This window comes from Rhopalosiphum padi, chromosome 1 (genome assembly GCF_020882245.1).
Source record: "Rhopalosiphum padi isolate XX-2018 chromosome 1, ASM2088224v1, whole genome shotgun sequence".
Lineage (NCBI taxonomy): Eukaryota > Metazoa > Arthropoda > Insecta > Hemiptera > Aphididae > Rhopalosiphum > Rhopalosiphum padi.
In genome coordinates, this window is record NC_083597.1 from 23,463,604 (window position 1) to 23,484,895 (window position 21,292).

The 21,292-nt window shown below is 31.1% G+C and overlaps 1 protein-coding gene across 1 annotated transcript in view; it reads right to left on the reverse strand.

The window, feature by feature from the left end:
* Positions 1 to 20,068, reverse strand: part of LOC132932152 (protein Wnt-2) — a 63,853-nt gene extending 43,785 nt beyond the window's left edge. Inside the window, exon 1 of the mRNA XM_060998388.1 lies at positions 19,387 to 20,068. Coding sequence (XP_060854371.1) covers positions 19,387 to 19,457 — 71 coding nt within the window. The 5' untranslated portion in view covers positions 19,458 to 20,068. The remainder of the gene's footprint in view (positions 1 to 19,386) is intronic.
* Between the last annotated feature and the right edge of the window lie 1,224 nt (positions 20,069 to 21,292).

The window sequence follows — 21,292 nt, forward strand, 5'->3', positions numbered from 1 at the left end:
ATTTTTAACCGATAGCATATTATAATATATGCACCGTATAGATAGGTACGTGTAACACTGTAACGCTGGCTAATAATTCCGACCGACAAAATTCATCGGAAATTGGTAAACAATACGTATTATATATATTTAATGGATATAGCTTAGTCGTTAATAAATCATCGAACGTTTTCCGAACTGCGTCTAACGCATTTACCGATTAATCAGAAGGCGGTCGGCCACCGAGCACAGCTTAATCTCTCACGGCTCCCGGATGATTCAAGCCATAAATAACGGGATAGTCGCGGCCGCCACGCGGTATTATTATTAAAATATCTGCTACACGCCGGCAAGTCCTGTAATCAACGGAAAAATTTTTACACAAACGGACAAAATTATTTTTTAGACTTTTGACATCAGAGGAAAATAATACCCGCAATAGTGACTTATTATTATGTGGTGATGCGGTCGCTCGCGCTGCATTTACGCGTACGTACATTTATTCAAGTATAAAATTCACCACTTTGTCTAGTTAATGTGGTGCTTGAAATTTTCGTGGAAAACAAAAACTATTACATTCGCGAAAGAATAATGGAAGATACGCCGGGTAAACTTATATGAGTTCTTAACTCACAAACACATAGTTACTACGATAATATATAATATTATTATGTTTCGTATCGCTGTTAAAGATATAGACACTCCCGCACACGAATTTTTTACTTATGTGTGTTTGTGTATTATATCTATGCGAAGAGAACTCAGACGAGAAATTCTATTTTGTTAATTAATTCTGTATAACTTTCAACCGTACGCGTATATGTATACGTATACATTCACATTAGTAAACCACGAAGATTTTTAGTTCTCAAACTCCCACAGCCCAGCGCAAGGCGAGGTACCCGCATATATTATAATATTATGTATGTTAGTATATAGTATCTGCGCGTTCACGTACAGAGTGATCATTTTAACAATAACGGGCACTCACTCGTTATTTATCGAAAAGTGTATTGAACTTTTTTTCAAAAAAATTCTAACGTTTTATATTCCACTTATTATTTTTTTTAAGCCTCATATCACATATGTTTAATCACAAACGTACTATGCATTTATTTTTATTTTATTTCATAATCTAAAGCAGAAAATTTTACTTTACCTTCTTATAATGAACTTTTATAGACGTATTATAGTTTGCTGTAAATAATAATAATTATTATTATTAAAATTCTCGGGATTGACGCGACAACAATTTCACAAACTAATAGTCATAGTCTTTTCAGTTTAATTCTTGTAAATATCTAAACTTTAAATACTTAATAAAACATAATTTATTCAAATTCTTTATTTATGCTCAAAAATATTTTTTAATATATTCTTCTTTGAATTATATAATAAAAAATTTCAATTTCCTTATGTATTATTGTTATTTAAGCAATATACTTAATAAACTAAAATTTTTACTTTATAAAAATGTATATGATTGTAGGACAATAAGTATATTATAATTACCTATATAACGCTTTACAACCATATAGAATAGTTGAAACGATACGGATCCTTACGCAATTTCTTTTAACTGCAGTGTCTATAAGAATATAATATGTGAATCGTTAAAATTTACTTTATCAAATCCCTCAAAAATTGTGTATAATATTTATGAAGTCTACCCACAAAAGTACTTACAAGCCACGCTGAATTTGTTTCAATGGCGTTTTCAAAGCCGAGAAAAATACGCTGCTGTATGAAAAATATACATAATATCGTAATATATAATAATATAAATTATTGTACACGATATACCATATTACTATTATAACCTAAGTTTACGACGTTTTGATATCGTTGAAAACGTTCCGGCGGCGTCTTGTCGATAACCACATTTCCATACATATAATACGCTTGATATTGTATTATGCATAATATCCGCACTCTACCATAAATGTTTTGTACACAACATTATAATGTTCGAAATAATATGCGCTATGGGTATGTCGTATGTGTACCGATCAAGTATCGATATTATAATAATATATTGTATATATTATATTATAATATAATATAGGTAGGTAGGTATAAGATTTTTTTATCATTGATATAATCATGGTTTTATTCACAATACCCGACGTTGTACAAGTATTTACAGAAATGTATTATACATATACAATGTAAATTTTGTGCGCATAGCGCGTGTATATACCAATACACGATCAAATACGCATATTCGTTGTAAATTCCCGCGATAATAATTAAACGAAAATCATTAATGCATGTGTATGTGCGATGGTAGAAAAAAAAAGCACGGTAAATTAATTTTAACTACATATATGTGTATCCTTCGTAACATAATTAAAATTATTTTTATTGAAGTACTATTGTTAAATATATGCTCCAATTCTATAACATTGAAATACTGAAACACTGTAGAGAGAAGATAAAAGTGTGAAGCTCTTTTTTCTTGGATAAAAGCAGCTAGTTCCCTATCTCCCCTCCCCCACCACACATACACATACAAACCTTAGACTTATGTGTTCTTGTAAAATTATTATTGATTCAGTCGTCTGGACCAGCTATATATGTTACACGCGCAGATTGGATTTGGACGATACTCGACCAAAAATGTTTACGATCCTACTGAGCAAACGAGAAAAGAACACAAAAAAATTTAGGTATTCATTGACCTTACTTCAAAGATTGATGCGCTTTATTAACAAAAAATGTATGGAACTCATAACGGAATTCTTGTATACGGCATACATGAGAGACAATGGCATCAAATACCATAGACTCTGTTTGGTGTGTAGAATTTTTTAGCAATTAAATTTGAGTTATTGCATTGATATTTGGTATTTCATTACCAAATAACTTTTTATATACATTTTTTTATTGTTTAAAGTTTTTAAGTACTTTTAATTTAACAACAAGGGGAAAAGGTTTTAAAATCCAGCAATTTATTATATTGTTTATTTTTTGGTTTAACGATAACATAGTATGTGCATGCAAAATAGAATACTCTATAGCGATATAGGTATTTGATATTAAGTTGTATTATTATTATTATTATACCGTGTCTGCTAGTTAATTGATTCTGAATTCTACTACTATATAGTATATACATATATAAATTTCCATTGAAATCACCATAATTCATAAACGATTCGCCGCGATGTTCGATAGGTAGTTTGATTATTTCCCAATTAATTAATTTAAAAATATATGTATAAAAAAAACAGGTTAATTCTTAAAATATATATATTCTTAAGCCATGAATGAAATTTACGATTCTCCTAAACGACCTTCCTTGCATAAGTTGAATACGACATGTAGGTAAATAAAAAAAATCTATAGTAGTATCCATATATAGTATACATATTACACTAAATTAAATAATATATTTTTCTATCTAGATTTTGGATGATTCAATGGACATTCAAATTTCAATCCTGCTAATATTTATATTATAAATTGGTTCTAATTTATACAATTCGTATGATCGAATGATTTACAGTGAATTGAATAATAGTTGTGAAACAATAGATAAAAATATTGTCTACAAGACCATGTTTGAAATATATAATCGATAGTTGCTGGAAAATACGACGTTGAATTAGTTCATAGTATACAATATTACATGAGTATTATTTAATATGAAAACAGTAGGGACTTACAAAAATTTAAACTAACTCGCAAGTTGGTAAAACTTTGTTTAAAATTTTTGTTCATTTATTTCTTTGATTATTTTACCGATCTTATTTAATTCTATTATGGAATTATTGCCTCAATATATATTTATTTTTGTGTAAAAATTATTTAAAAACATTAAAACATTAATCATCAGCAAAACTAAGCACTATCACGTAGTATTTAGACATTTATTATATTCTTAATTACACGTAATATTACTACCTATAAATAATATATAATACATTTTTTTTTATTTTAATAAATAATATTATAAAATCAACTTTTTGTTAAAACGTTATTGATTAATATACTGCAGACTTGATGGCATGTGGTAATTATAAGTTTTGGGCGTAAAGGCAAAATTAATTAAAGCTTAGTGTAAAATAATGTTTACTTTCTTCGCGTTAAAAAGTAAATAAACATGGACGAGGAATGAGGACGCAATCTAATTTTGACACACTTAGTTAGTCCTTTACCCCATTTAAATTGTTTTCTTTAAAATGTATATACTATTCTATGTATGAAATATGTATGCATTTTAATTACCAGTTATAATTTATGTACAAGCATATGTAACATTTTTTTTATATTGTCGATATGATGTATAATGCATAAAACCTAATAGTTAAGTTTTTAAAACCAGACTGTGATCATCGTATATTACAACATAAAATACAATTATTAATCATACAATGGATATAAGAATATATTATTATTGCCATGATATAAATATGATATAGTTAAAATATCCATATAACTATACAAAAAATGTAATAATCCCAAATAACGATTATGCTGTGAAATGTACTATATTAAGGGTTAAAAGTTTTAATTACTCACATAACGATTTGCAGTTCCGCTATTTATTATAAATATAATATTGTGTGCTATAATAAGTATAGTTTTAATTATTGTTTCCTATGCATAGTATGAATTTAATGTGACAAAGATATGAAATATATACACGCTATTTGTAATCTTTCGTAAACATAAATAAATCGCAATAAATTAGATCAAAAAGTTAAATGTAAATAATTATGAAAAGATTAAATATTTACTTAATTAATATTAATTATTATAAATATATACTCAACCAAACATTAAATATGAAAATCATCATATTTTCGTCTATCTTATGGTTGGTATGTACGTCTACCTAAATTATTTTAAGATCGAATCAGGTTTTACCTACAATAATTCATTTTTTTTTTATATCTGTCATAAGATTTCAGAAAAGATAATTTTTCACAATCTTCAACGTCAATGATGGTTTCAAATTGCAAATTTAATTTAGTTGGTACTTAAGGGGAACAAAATCGGAAATCCTAATAGTTACCTAGTTTGAATTATTGTCATAATAAATATAATATTTTTTTCGTATTATTCGCAATCATTTTATCGACATATTTTATATTTAAACTGAATAATAATTATGCCAAAAATCACACTAATTTCATCTACAAAAGAATATCTTTATATTGACTTATTAAGTAATAAATATCTTATAAGTTATAACGCAATTGTATTACGACATTACTATATTAAATGCCTCCTATAATTAAAAAAAAATGTATACTTATAATAGTTATAACTTAAAATAATAAACTCCGTGTATATTGTTTAATATAATTTTTGGTTTAATATAGAATAATAGTCTATATAACTTAAAAAACTTCCAATGGGGTTGGAAAATAGGTCAAATAGTGAAGATTAATTCATTTCTGTATAATCTCTTACTACTCTTTTTATTTTATTTTATTTATTTTTATTGTTTAAAGTTGTGTTATTAATTTTTTTTTTACTAGACTGATATTATACAATATTATTACTTTTATTAAGTTTTTCATGGAGTTATTTATTTTATTTTATTATTTATTATTATATTAATTTTATTAAAATGTATTATTAATATTTAATACTTAGTATTTATATTAATAATAAATTAAAAATCTAAAATATGTCACTAGTCTTCAAGTTATAGTCTATAGAGTGTGCATTTTTACTTATTATAATATGTACATGAATACATATATATTATTTTTTTGGTTAAAAAAGTGGCTCATAAAATTATATCTATATAAATCAAATAAACATCTTAAAATTTAAATAAATAATATTATTTTTATAAAAAAAAATTAGTCCTTCAATTTTAAAAATAACTTAACTACTTATCTATAAATTATAATATAACATTATACTAAAATTACCTACCTATATCTTAAAAATTAAAAATAAATTTAGTCGAAATAACATAATATTATAAAAATATACTAATATATTCTTACGCGAATAATTAGAATATAATATATCGTACATTATTTAATTGCTATTGATTCAGAAGTTTTTGGCAAAATTGTATAAGAAAATGACATAGCGTTTGAGATATAATTTCAATCAAAAAATAATACATTATAATTCCCAAAAAAGGTAAGAAAAACATTAAAATTAAATGGAAACAAATTGTGTAAGATTAATAAGGTATTTACAGACTGGATATGGAAAATATATGTTGCACGCAGTGGAGATGCAAGCCCCTTACCACAAAAAATGTGTGCTTTCTTGAAAATGTTGCTGTATAAAATTTCCTTCGCATCAATAATATGTGATTTCGGGAAAAATGTTATTGGCATAAACTCCTCCATAAACAAATCGTGTGTACACTATTGCAATAATTGATTACTTTATGGGTATGTATTTTTGCATACGACGGTGAACAAGAAGGAGTCTTTAGTTAAATACATTGTCATAATATAACGTGATTACAATATACTTTAAACAATACATAACATACTGTAGTCTAAACAGTATGAGTATATTGTATACGTATAATACCTAACTATATTGTATAACACTATAACAGACAGTAGTACATTGTATATAACATGTATATTACTTGTACGATATTATGGTTAAAGAACGACTACAAATCGATACATATTTTCGTCTGTCAAACACACATCATTCACCTTCAAACCAATCAAAACGAATAAAACACATTTCGTTCACGTGATCTAGAAACCATGAAATCCATATTTGTTTCCTTTAATAGCATAATTATAATTTATATAGTAGGTGTTGCACTGGTGTATAGTGGTATTGTGTGAGCAAGTACCTCCTACTGCGAATACTAACGGCCATTGCCTATCGTACACGGTTATAAATACATACATACATACATTATGATATTATAATATCGTTTTTTATTGATCGGTCATTACGTATTAATAATTTATTATAAAACAGGTAGTAACAACAATAAAGATAGTCCAACTAACGCTGGCGCGATAGTAGCTTTTGCAGAAATACAATAAACGGACGACTGCACACACGACAGACCGGCAGAGAATATTCAAAACGCGATTTATTATATTCATCAACACAGACTGACTGGAAAATATGCCGATAACATGGGCAATATACCAATACAATATCATGTAGGTATTTATGTCGTCATTAATCATCGACAAAACGTAGGCTGCAGGTACTATAGTTTTGCTGTATATTATTTAGCCGTGCAATCGATTAATAATTATTTATTATTGACCTATTTGGTACATATATAATAATTATTATTTTGCCAGACGATAAAATACTGATCATAAAGTATAATAATATACTATACATTATACGTACGTATAATACAATATTATTGTTTATGCACCCGTGCGATAATTTTCCCGAGTAAAAAAAAAAAAGGTACACATTAAGCACTTATTAAAAGGCCACACACATGCGAAGACAATAATTATACCATTCCGGCAGATAAATCGGTCACGTCTGCTACCGAAACTTGTTATGCATATCGAACGGTGAGTGAGCGTGCATATGATTATAACAACAATTACGGTGCGTGTAAATTTTATATACCTATATATTATACGTGGTATGTGTTTACGAAACAAATCCGGTCTCATCTAACACAAATAACACAATAATATATTATATTGTATGTTGGTTTTCCATTTATCGTTTTTCAATTAATATGCGATTTGCCCAACTGCCGGGCGCGCTGCAGCCCACGCCCGACACCGCGGCCGACGGTGGTGACAGTGGCACGATGTCGCGCGTGACCTACGAATTTGTCTGTGTTGTTTTATTATTATTATTTTTTTTTTTTTCGTTGACAAGGACGATTAGCTCTCATTATGTATGTACAAATTCTACACATATATTTTTATATATACACGCACACTGCAGCACACACTATACAGTGATTGTAGCTTTAGTACAATAAAATATATATTATATATATAATAATAATTAATAACGTCCATTAGCGTATCGCCCGTGTGAAGGTGTACCCGTGCACGACAAGGGTCGACGACGATATAGTCGCATATATATATATATATTAATAATATCATATTATGAAAAGAAAAAAAACTACGTTTATATCGAATAATAATAATAATAACAACAACGGCAGCAGCAGCGACTATACGTCTTGCCACTGCGGCTCGGGTTTGGAACCAAGAAGGAAATTTGATTTAGAACCTGTTTGATGTGACTGATAGCTACACTGGCGGGTAGGTATACTCGGTTGATGCGCTCCGAGTATTATGATTGTTTATTAGAGAGACTGTATATTATATTCATGGTATGGGATATAATTTATAACGAGTTCAAAAACGTGAGTCGCGTGTGAAATGAGCTGAAATATTCTCCGGGGGGCAGTGTGTGTGCAGTGCACACATACACGTCACTCACACACACACACACACACACACACACACACACACTCGCGCGGACAAATTAAGTAAAAATAAAAATCACGTATAACATACGACCGGGTATACGGTGACGGTTCATAGATACCTGCTATAATATTATGATGTTTATACAACATGTCGGGTGCCTCAGAGATGCTGCGGCGGTGGCGGAGATCGTTATAACATATTATATACAACGTCTGCGCGTAAACGGATATTGTCCGTTTGGTGACACTGCATGAAGTATATATATATATATATATGTTTACCTATACTTACCTATTATTCACTTTATTATATTCTACTCGTATTATATACGTATCGCGCGTTCGGCGAGGCTTTTGATGTTGCCGAAAGGCTGTTAGGGCCGATTTTGACTGCGTCCGTGAATGTACCCCACGGGCCACGACTATACGACTATACAAATTTTCCCACGCCCGGTTTCTTTCTTACGTCATATTTAGTACGACGTTCGTACAAGTACAACGACCGGATCTTGTAATATCACAATAATTGTTCGCTAAAACTGCCAGAAACCATTAGTTTCAAAGTTCACAAAACAGCGGCACAACACCGTTTTAGAAAATATATACTTTTTTTGATCGATAACTTTTATGTAGACATAAACGTATATATTATGTTTGTTTTCGTATTATATCAGTTCTCAGAAACGATGCACGCTACGATGATCTGAAGGAACGCAAAATTTACGACTCGAATAATCAATCGCGGTGTAGTTGGGTGAGCAGTAAAATATGACAAGTATGAAATAAACAAAAGCCATAATAATGACGAATGCTGACGTTAATAGTTTACGAACGTTACCCATACATGAGAAGTAATAATGTGTGCACTCGATTATTAAATATTACATTATATTTTATAAGAATCGTGGTATAAATGTATAATTATATAAGTTAGATTTTCGTTTTTAATCCTGCAAAACACGTTTGGCACAATGTCCGGTAGCTATACGCCTATACGTATATCATTAATTTATTATCATATCCGATTACGAATAATAATTCGGAAATTAAGTTAATCGATTTAGTATGAAATTCGGAGAGGTTCAGTGATTATAACGAACCCAGCACATAGAAATATTTAAATAGAATATTTTACGACACTATTACCGACGGTTATAGTAGCAGCCGATCCGGCAAAATATTGTATGAATAAATTACTTCGAAAACTTAAAAAAATTAATGTAATTACAATGATTGGATTTATAATAATTCGTTCAGTAATTATTATATTCGTTTATCAATTAATGAAAATACCTGCAGGATATATCGGTACCATGTTAAACTATTTTTCGTTTGAAATTAAAATATAAATATTCTGACAAATTTTTATCTAGCCTAAATTTATTGTGTTCACGAATTTACGATTAAACCTTACCGCAGTATAATAACAATAAAATTCTATAAAACTGTTGTTTGTAAAACAACTACGCAAGCATAACTCTGTTTTTTTTTTTTTTTTGCAAGTGCAATAAAAACGTTAAATTGATAGAAACATTAAATCATTATTTTAATGTAAAAATGTTTTGGAGTGTTTCTAAGTATGATGGTGTATATATATATAGGTATATCTATTAAATACAGCATATTACATACTTTAGGTTAATAGCGCTTAATGATAATATAGTATCTGTTCACTGTATATAATGGTAAAACGGCTATTTAGGCACAGTCTACGGAGGAACATCAATCAACTGAAAACGCCAAGTTCTTAAAACATTATTGAATCATCAAACGTTAATAACATTCGTATTCATTCGAGACCGTCATCCTACAGATGAATGAGATCTTTTTCGATTAATAATAATTTGAACCGTTATAAATATATTCTTTGTTTACGTTCCATAGTTGTTGTAGGCCTGTTGTAGCGGTCAATTGTCTGTTAGATTCAACACGATTTTGTTGAGTCTTCAAATATTATTTCAATTAATACCTGTTTGTTTTTAGTTCAACGGTAATGGAATTTAATACGTCATGATAGTATTATAATATAGCTTATGATATCTTATGATAATATGATATACAATACTACAATAGTATAATACCACGTGTTTTCGCATTGAATATCTTAAAAATAATTTCGTGTCAACTGATTATTTGCTTTTTTTTTATAAAAATTGACATTTACACAATACATTTCTTGAAATCTGTGAGAAACTAATTATTAAAACTTAACAGACTGATTTCAGACACATTCATGTGTAATATTTGCAACATTACTTACTTTACTTTGCATTTAAATTAAATTATTTTCTAACAATAATTAAAATAATAATTCACCATTACCAAACCGTTCGAAGCCTATCTAATAAAACACTTTTTCTATTAATTCATTATACCTTAATAAATGCATTTAAACGGTACTTTTTTTCAGTGGTAAATATTTTACATGTGGCAACAAAAAGCCAGACTTTCATTTTATTATACACGTACTTTATGGCATGGCGGCGTGGCATCGTCTCTTTTTGATGTTTCAATGTTTCATCTTTATGTGATGGTCGTTTATAACGATATTTTATAAATAGAATTATTACATTTTTCTCAGATAAAAATCGACTTATATAGTTGTATTTACATATTATTATAGAAGGACGTGCGTGCATCATAATATATAATTCATATATTACGTCTTCTATGTATACTGTGTATAATAAACTATTGATTGGAAATCAAATGGAAAAAAGTACCAAAAAGACAGTCTATAACTATTCACTAGTCTACTACAGTACGTGATACACAGTAGGAATATTATATATATCTAAGTATATAGTATATACAGATTTGTGGACATTTTGTGTTAGAAAATCTGCAAAGAATACATTAAGCTCTTATTGAATCCCCTTCTGATTTCGTAACATTAAATTTGAATGAGAGCGTATTATACATTAGGTTCAGGTATACTATTATTATTTATTATACATTATTACATTAATATAGTTGTCCCTTTCGCGATTGCACTGCGCAGCATCGTCGCTGCTGTCCGATTATATATAAATTGTATACATATACGACGACTACACACTGCCGGATAACGCTATACAGGCTGCACCTGGTCACCTGGTGTAGATCGCGGTAACGTTATCCGGCTACCGTAATGGTATCCCGCTGGCGCTATACTGCACCGATATACATATTACAATACATATATATATCATATATGTTCGCGCACACCGCACGAATATCTCCGGCACCCAACCGAGACGCGGACCTCCTAATATCCCATTCACGGGCGTACTCTAATTATATTGTCGTTACTGTTTATTGCCGCTTTTTTACCCCCTCCCCCTTCCCCCAACCAGTCCAACCCCGACACCGTTCCACGCCCGATCGTGTGTCTTTCCGCGTCTCGTCAGATACACGCTCAATACAATAAAACCATACGTACAATATATAATAAAATAAGGTATATATAGTATAACCTATATAGTGGTATATAGTATAATAAATATAATAATGTTCAATTCGCACACCCCCAGAGGGTTTCGTGGCTGGGAGACAGACCGTCTGCAAGAAGAGGAGGAGCAGGTTTGCCCGAAAAATCGGACGAGAAATCGGCTATACACAAAGGCCCGTGCGATGTTTGTCGTCGTTGTCGTTGTTGTTTTTCCTTTTTTTTTGTACTCGAAAATGTGTAATCCTCGAGTGCGCGGTGTACATTTGGTAATCTCTCGTCTTTTCGCCACGGGGCCACCAATATCAATAGAAACGGCTGCTGTGGTTTGTATACGCCGCCCATTGAAATACAATATAATAATATATAGGTAGTATTATAAGATAATATTTATAATATATATATATAGTACTGACCGGTTCGACTATCGAGAGCAACCAGAACGACGGCGACGAGTCTATTATTGTGAAAGACTCGCCGAAAAAAAAACACAAAACAAAACAACTATACTATTAGGAAATACATACGTACGTATCTCGTATACCTAAATACGCGTATAGGAAACGATCGATGATGCTAAAATCACGATAAAATGTAGCATAATAGTATAATACGTATATTATGTCAATATAATATTTTTTACGACGGACGTGCATCAGACATCGTGGTTGTATTTTGTTTATCAGCACGCGATTAAAATCGAATATTAAATTTGATTCCGCGGATGTTACAGATTCCTGTCGTCGGCAGTAGGTATAACCAACGCTCGCTATTTTTTCATCTTTTTTTGTGGCTAATCGAACATTTGTAAGAACCAGTTTCCGTAACGTGTTTTTTATGATAATGAAAGATTCATTGAGAAAAATAAAAAAATAAAATTTAAAAAAAATACGCTTCGATAAACAAATGTAACATACTGTTGTAACGGTGGAACCACTGTATTTAAAAAAAAATGTCTTTCATCGAAATAACAAAACCGAAAAATCGAAATAGAATCTGTACAATAATACCTACATGTGTTAAACACTGTATAGTGAATACATATATTATATTATACGCAATTCGTCGTGGTCTAGGCACAGAGTTGTATACAGGTATATATTGTATATAATGTAATAATATTATGTATCCTTATAGCCCTATATATGTATATACCTATCCTATACTACTACAGTCACCCTTTCAAACGTTTTGCCGATTACTCCTTACTGCCCACCTTTCATAAAAGGAGATTGTCTTATATAATGCGCTTGCGAAAACACCTGGACCCACGTGTATACATGATCCGATATCTTGACATACGTGCGTATATATGTATTATATTTACCTTGGGTATATTAGATCGCTTTCCACCCTTGTAAGTGTACCCCATCACGTTGTGTTTTAGATAGTGTTTTTTTTCCGGACCAGATGTTCGGGTATAACCTACTCATAAAAATAATAAAGAAAATCCAATTCGTTTTACATTGAATTATTGAGAAAAAAACTAAGATAATTACAAAAATAATAACAATAATTATAACCTTACACATAAGCAAGTTAAAAATAATACTATAATTTGGCGTTTTCGCAGGTTTTTTTTTTCATTTGCAGTCGATGACTAGCGTTTATTTTCGGTATTAAGTATTTTATATGCTGCACGAGAGATAACAGTAAGTGTAATAATATCGTCGTCGCAATAATAAACGTTGTAAACAATGCGCACAACATTAGTTTTCTTCTCGCGGCTTCCCGTGGTGTTGTTGGGGGCTAGAAGGGGGGAGTTGACCGTGATGCACCGTCAGTTGACCAATACGTGCGAATCATAATTAGATAATATTATACGCATATAATTTACTATTATTATAATATATTATAGTAGTGTACCTATTACTGTCGGATCGTCGTTGGTCGCGTTGAGTGAAATATCACGTCACGCAGCGGATGCTTGAGAAATCTTTATGGCTATACACATAAATATATTATATACGAGTGATATGGTGTTGGGTCTCATATTTTACAACCGGCCGACATGAAAAAAAAACACCCGTCCGATGGCTTTTCAACGAATAATAATAATAATAGTACGAATAAAAACCGTGTTCGCCAATATAATCACTATAACGATATAGTATAAGCAGCGATGGGTGCGAGAACTACTCGAATGAGTTCTCAAAACCTGTACCTCTGATTTGCGGTCTATCTCGTTAAAAATGTATTTATTACGACTGGTGCGTAGGAATAGACTATATATATTTCGGACGTAATACCTACCTATATTATGGTTTAACTAACACGTAAAAACTACAACGTATTTATACTTGTTATTATAGTACGTCATGGTAACATAAAATTTAGAATTTATACAAAAATAATAGTGATGAAAAAATCTATTCGGTCAATTATAAATTATAATTAAGGTCGAAAAAGACAAATCTGTCCCAGGGTAAGATTTTTTTATTGGTCATCTTAAAAGAAAAATTGTGTATAATATAAATTGACTATTTTTATTACAGTTGCAAAATAACAATAGGAAAATACAAATTAAAAAAAAATAAAATCATTTTTTGTTCTTGACTTCATGTTCATACTCTAGTTAAGTATAATAACAATCGATAGTTAATGTCAGTTAATAATATATAGACTAATGATTATTACCTAAAACATAAACTACCTACTGACTATATTATTATGTAGTATCGAGTAGTTTTTATTAAAGAAACCATAATAGTATGCTGACAGATATGTATAATAAAAAATATAGCCATGATTGTAGATGATAAAGTTATTTTGTTAAAATTAAAAATTTTCAATTTCAAAAAAAAATTATTATACTTGTAAGTAATAATTTAATAATTAAAGATACATAGTATATTAAAGAGTACACTATACAAGTTGGGCCCCTATTTCTCGTGGGCCCCGGGGCTACGGCACTCCCTACCCCCCCACAATCCTATATCCTGATTACAATACGACACGAAACACTATAACAAGACAACGCAATGAAGCCACAATATATGGAAAACTATCGCGCCCGATCGTTTTTCAGTAAATCATTTTGGTTCAATTAGTGTTTAATATGCATTTCACGTTTAGGAATAAAAACTTGATTTATTAGCGAAGGTTTACGAGCTGTATCTCGCTTAAATTAACAATGCGAATACATTATACATTAAGAACGAAAAAAAATTGTATGTATATTATATTTATACTTATACACATACACAGGATACACATGTATATATAATAATATATTAAATATATTTGTAGTTATTACGAACCTAATTTACCGAACAAAACGTAGAGCTTAGAGTTCTATGGTCGTCCAACCCACGAGTTTTCGAAATACGTTAATTGCGCTGACATCAGATGTTTGCTATAACATGGTTCCTATATAGTCATAGAAAAATGCAGTGGAACCTTTACACGCTGTTCGGTATACAGCTTAAAAAATAATAGTTACTCACCTGCATTAGTATAAGATGATTTATCGTCGTTAATTAAAATTATATTTATTTTGTGCTATAAGTACCAACCGTTTTGTTTCGCTAAGTCGTGAAGGCCACAGACAATTTACAATTTAGCGTTAACAATATAATATCTATACAGTAATCGCTTATATAAAGTGCATTTGTATCATATTATATAAAAAGTAGAAGGCTTCATGATGTTCACCGTTCGGATCAAATTATCAGTACCTAAGTGTTCAGTTTTTTAACTACAGAGAACTGTTAAATTCTATTTGAACATAGAGTTATTTAAATAAGTACCACCGTACGAGTCTTATTTTCAAATTTTGGATGTATTTTTTAATTATTATAGGATCCAACGATCAAACTATGTTTCACACTGTCTTATATTATACACAGGTTTCATAAGAAAATAGGTAATATAATTAAATAATAACATTATGATTATATTTAAGAAAACCATATGCCATACAACTCCAGTTTTGGTATTCTCGAACACTGATCACTGTATATTTAAATACTATATAGTATATACATTATATTATTATTAAACTTTTCTGGGAATTATACCTCGATCACTACTCCATTAATTATACATTATTGTATACTTATTGTCGACGATACATATATTATTTGCCTTTTATGGTGCCCATAATAGTGTTGTATAGGTACGTACGGTATGTGTTCGATATAAATCGTAAAAAACGATTGTAGGTACGCATTACTATAAACGAATAATGACCGCGACTACTATCGATTTCACGTAGGTAGATATATATAGTATAATATATAATAAAAGAAATGTAAAGTCTTTTGACAAAACATTTATAGCCCGCGGACGGACAGACGTCGTACATTATTGGACATCGCAAAGACATAAGACGCAGTGGTATACAATAATGTTATATAGTAAGTTACTGCCACTTTAATATTATTATTATCGTACACATATAATATGACATTCACGAACAGTCTGCGGAGGACGCGCGTAGAGTACGGTTATTAAGTACCTGCATCATACAGGCCACAGATAAGTCAAACGCATGTCTCCGGAGTCCTGCAGCATCATCATTAATTCGTATCTTGCATGGCATATTATGGACATGTATATGTGTATAAGTACGTAGCACTATAAGATTTAAAGTGTGGCAAGTTTAACGAAACTCATCGTGTAATATCATAATAATAATAATTATAATGACTCGTGTCGGTATGAGTAAAGAGATTTAAACAATTCAACAGGAAAATCGATCGTCAACATTAAAATAAACTGTATAAATATATATGTGTATATATATATATATATATATATATTATAAGGTCGGAGGTAGATGTTAAATTTTACTGATTGATTCATTTAACGTAAAACACTCATCATTTCAGAAACCAAAAAATACTAATTTTGAAAATATTTCTTTTACATAACTGTAAATTATAACAAAACAAAATTTTTGAAAAAAAAATATATTCCACAAATTATTATCATTGTAATTTTTTTTAAATTTTTATTCCTTAGAATAACAATATACATTTTTAATTTCATATTCTTAGGAATAATCCATAGAATATTTTGATGTATCAAACTCAAATTTTGGACAAATAAGTAATTAAATTTAGTATACGAGAGCGAAGTAGTATACTAACGTTTTCAGTGCACCTCTTCACCACTCCACTCCGTTCATCAATAATTATATAAGTTTAGATATTTATAACTCATCAACTATAATTGTCCAAAATTTAATTTTTATCTATGATATTACTCAAAAAAATGTTGTACTTTGGAATAAGGAATTATAAATATACATAGTTGTCATTAAAAAAATCAAAAAAATCGAAAAACATTGCTTTTCAAGTCTTAAAATTATATGTAAAAAAAATATTTTTAAAAATTTTAACAGTTTTAGAAATAATGAATGTCTTACGTTAAATGGATCACCCGGTACGTTTAAGTGGTAGATACATATTATTCTAATACATATATGAGCGGCGTTTGGTGAATGTTTATTACGTATTGTTCAAAACCGTATATATTATTATAACATATGTATTATAATATATATACTATATAGTATACGTTAGGTATTTACTTTTGTATATATATATATATATATATAGATACAAATAACTGCGAGAGTTTAGCGCTTACCATTGCCGCGGGACGTACCTATATACACACGTCACGTATAGGTACATATAATATGATTTGCGAAACGGTTTTTAGCGAATTTGATTTATAATCGATTTTTTTGACAATGAAACGCCAATAAATACATAACGGGCGTTTGACTTTTTCTTTTCTCTCTCAATTTCTTTAAATGGCGTAATTATTTACGACCGACCGAGTATTTGGAAGGTATTTCGAACTGGTTGTACAGCGACGGCGATGTGCGCGTAATGCCTCAAGCGCCCGTCTGCTGCAGAAGTGCATGCCACGCGCATTCAGTGCGCAGCATTCTCCGGTGGACTATTATCCGCAGCGGTCTGCCTGGACACAGCGCGTGAACAATTATACTTGCTCATCTTGGGCGTAACAAAAATAAATTAATAAATAAATATTGTTGACATGTGACATTTTAGCGACAGCGCATTATTCTTTTTCCAATAACCAAATGTTTAAGATACGATACATGATTTTACACAGAATATATTACCGTCAGGTGTTATGCGAACGCGACGATTGTTATTCTTAATTTACAGAACCTTGTAAAATAATATATTATAAGTTTTCGTGTACATGCGAGTCGGTGTGAACTGATACCACGTCTAAGCTCGTTTATGTTTCATTAATAATATAGTCTATTATGTTGATGACATACTACACACATATTACAAGATTAAATAAGATATAAGATAAACGATCGATTCCTATTCGATTTAGTATGGCGAATGGATAGAGTTTGACCGTATTTTATTACATCACAAGGATGAAAAAATGAAATACGTCCCACGATAAGCACACGATAGTGTCCATTATAGATTTTTGTTCATCGAACTCCCTTTCGTATTGGTGTAGAACGAATAACAGAAAGCCCTCCGGGGTGATTCGTCGTGGTTTGGGGTCTGTAGGACGGTTATCGCATTAATCACGCAGTAAAGGGGGATGTATATTGGTTCGGTTTATAAATTGGATTTAAGAAGAACAAAAATCCGGAAAATACGATTACCTATAAGCTCTGTTTGAATTAAATTATATACAGTGGCATTTTTTAGAACGCACCGTTTTCTCAGCAACGTTTATATGAGTTTATTTGTAATAACAATATAAGCAATACAATTGATTAAAATAATATAGTACGTTTACAAAATATATAGGATTAGTGTCATTGTGTAGTGTACTGTGTAGTCTGTAGAACAATAACTTATACTTGGAGCTTATATATATATTATGTAAATATAAAAATTACATATATACTAATTTTTTTCGTTTCGACTACAGTCCTTAGTGATTTCAATAAAACTATATAACATATACACTTAATGTTTAAAAATAGATAAAATATAATTTATACAGTTAAATGAAAAAATACATGGTATATACTTGAAAATTAAATAAAATGTAATATACGATAATAGTAAAGTTCAGTAAATGCCTGCAAAAGTTACTATTTCCTATTAAGACTGCCATATAATAATATAAATTCTATTGACAAAAATCAGTGTATCTCCAAGTACACATAACGTTTATATGTTATAAACGAAAAACTCCTCTAAGGTAAGCACAAATCAAATCATATACAGAGTGCTGCACTATTGAGACGTTATATACACGTCTTATACTTACATTATTATATAATGTTTAGATTATATTTTCTTACAGATATACAGGTAATACCATAATTTACAAGCCTGTGAGGTAGCCATAAATTATGCATTATATTATATACATTTATAGACTAAACACGAATTCTAAATAATATGTATACAATATATTAAACCTAACCTACATACCTACATAGCTATACCTACAATTCTAATTAAGTGAGTTTGATTTGTTATTTTTATTGGTTGGTGCGGTTAATCTTTATTATTATTTCTATCTGCCATAACTATATATACATATTACTGTAACTACGGAAGCAACATTGATCTGGTACTCTTATAAATTGTCCTATGTATACCTACAGTATGTATGTATGAATATTATAGCTCACCTAAAGTTGACGGCCAACAAAATGTTCCAAAACAACACCTTGATGATGATACCCGTCCGGACTGTGCGCATAATGGGCCGGTGGAGCCCTACGAAACCGGCGGCATGCCCCCGGGGCCTTCCCGTATGCTGGTAGCCGTGGTCGGCTGTTTGCGTGGCGTTATTATCACTTACACGTGCTTCCCGCGCCCGTCGAGGGCCGACAGAATTCGCGCGCCACGGCGACGCAGTTACCGACCGACGACGGGCATCGATCGAACGAGACGAGACGCGGCCAATCAAAATATTATCTGCACGATAATGCGTATAATATTATATTAACGGAGATCACGACGCATGCATAATATTATTACGATTTACGACTGCAGCTGTAGCAAGTCCGTCAGTATCTTATGAATATTAATAATCAATTTTATACGCGTCGTAATGACGATATGGGCGTAAGGCACGGCGATCTGGAGCTATTTTTAAACCAGCCCGGCGTAACGCACTTTCGTAAAACGTTAAAAATTTCGTCGCGTACGATTAATATTGTATTATTATCATCATTATTTTTACTATTATTATCGCATACTGACGATATACGATCGCGTTACGTTTACGCGCGTATACGGAGGAGAGCGCGCACACGCGAACTGTTCGACGTCGGAGACTTTAATGCCCTGCCGTCATCGTCGTCGTCGTCGTTGGCGGCGGCGGCGGCATCGGCCAGAGGGAAACACGAACGGCCGGGAGAGCGAGTAATATATATTTATACACATATACTACTGAAAGAGAGAGAATACGGCCTCCGCCGCCGACGACACGACACGCCTCCCGAACCTCGTAATTGGTTATACATCGAGTGTATATGATGCGATCCTCGGGCTGACGTGCACGCCTAATAACCGCAGCCTATTATGTCACGGGCCCCGAGACCCCCGCGGGTCATCGCCGCGAACGGTCGCGCCACCACTGCTGTTGCTGCAGTCGTTCGTCGTCCGACCGGAGTGTTTTTATTTTTTTTGACGGTCGTGCACGACATGCTGGACCGACCTGCTATAATATACGTACATACAATAATAAATAATATTTAATTTAGTCGTACAGTTAGGTTAGGTTACATATACATATACATAATTATTATATATAATATATTTATATGATAATTTAAAATGGATTTTCATTACGTTTTTCTCGTCAACACGCTATCCTATATACATTTATTTTGCACCTTGAACGACGCCCCTTTTTAGGTCTTTTGTCCGCCAAAAAACACATAATATGATATATTATTATTATATTATATAGATATACACTCTTGTATGTATATATATATATAATACTATATATCCGCGCGGTGGTATATTGTGGTGATGGAGGTGGCGGCGGGAGTCGTCGTCCCTCGGTGATGTATACACTGCGCATTATAAACCGGCACGATGTGTGAGGTATAAGGAATTATCCATCGGGCGAAAGGTCTCAATTAAATCCGTCTCGGTCTGCAATAGAATCGCAGAAAAATAGTTGGTTAATTATATCCCACAAGCGGCACGTCTTCATCTAACGTCGTCATCGTCTCTTTGATCCCAGCGGCGTATGTATACGTGTGTGTGTATGTATATATATACACTACATATTATGTTTAGTCGGACCGCGATTTCGCGTTATAAGCAGCGATTTTACGCTTTACCGTTACATATACATATATACATTTTTCGCTCACTGTAATGCACGAGTGTAGGCCTTTTTGCGTGCAATTATTTCTTTTACCATACACGTATATAATAGGTTTATATCGACATACTATAAAATAAATGTATCTATACAATAATATATACCTATCACTCGTCAGTATTACTTTTTCTTCTTTGACAATTATATATTTTTAGTAGCGGTTAATGCGATACAACTATTTATTTATATAT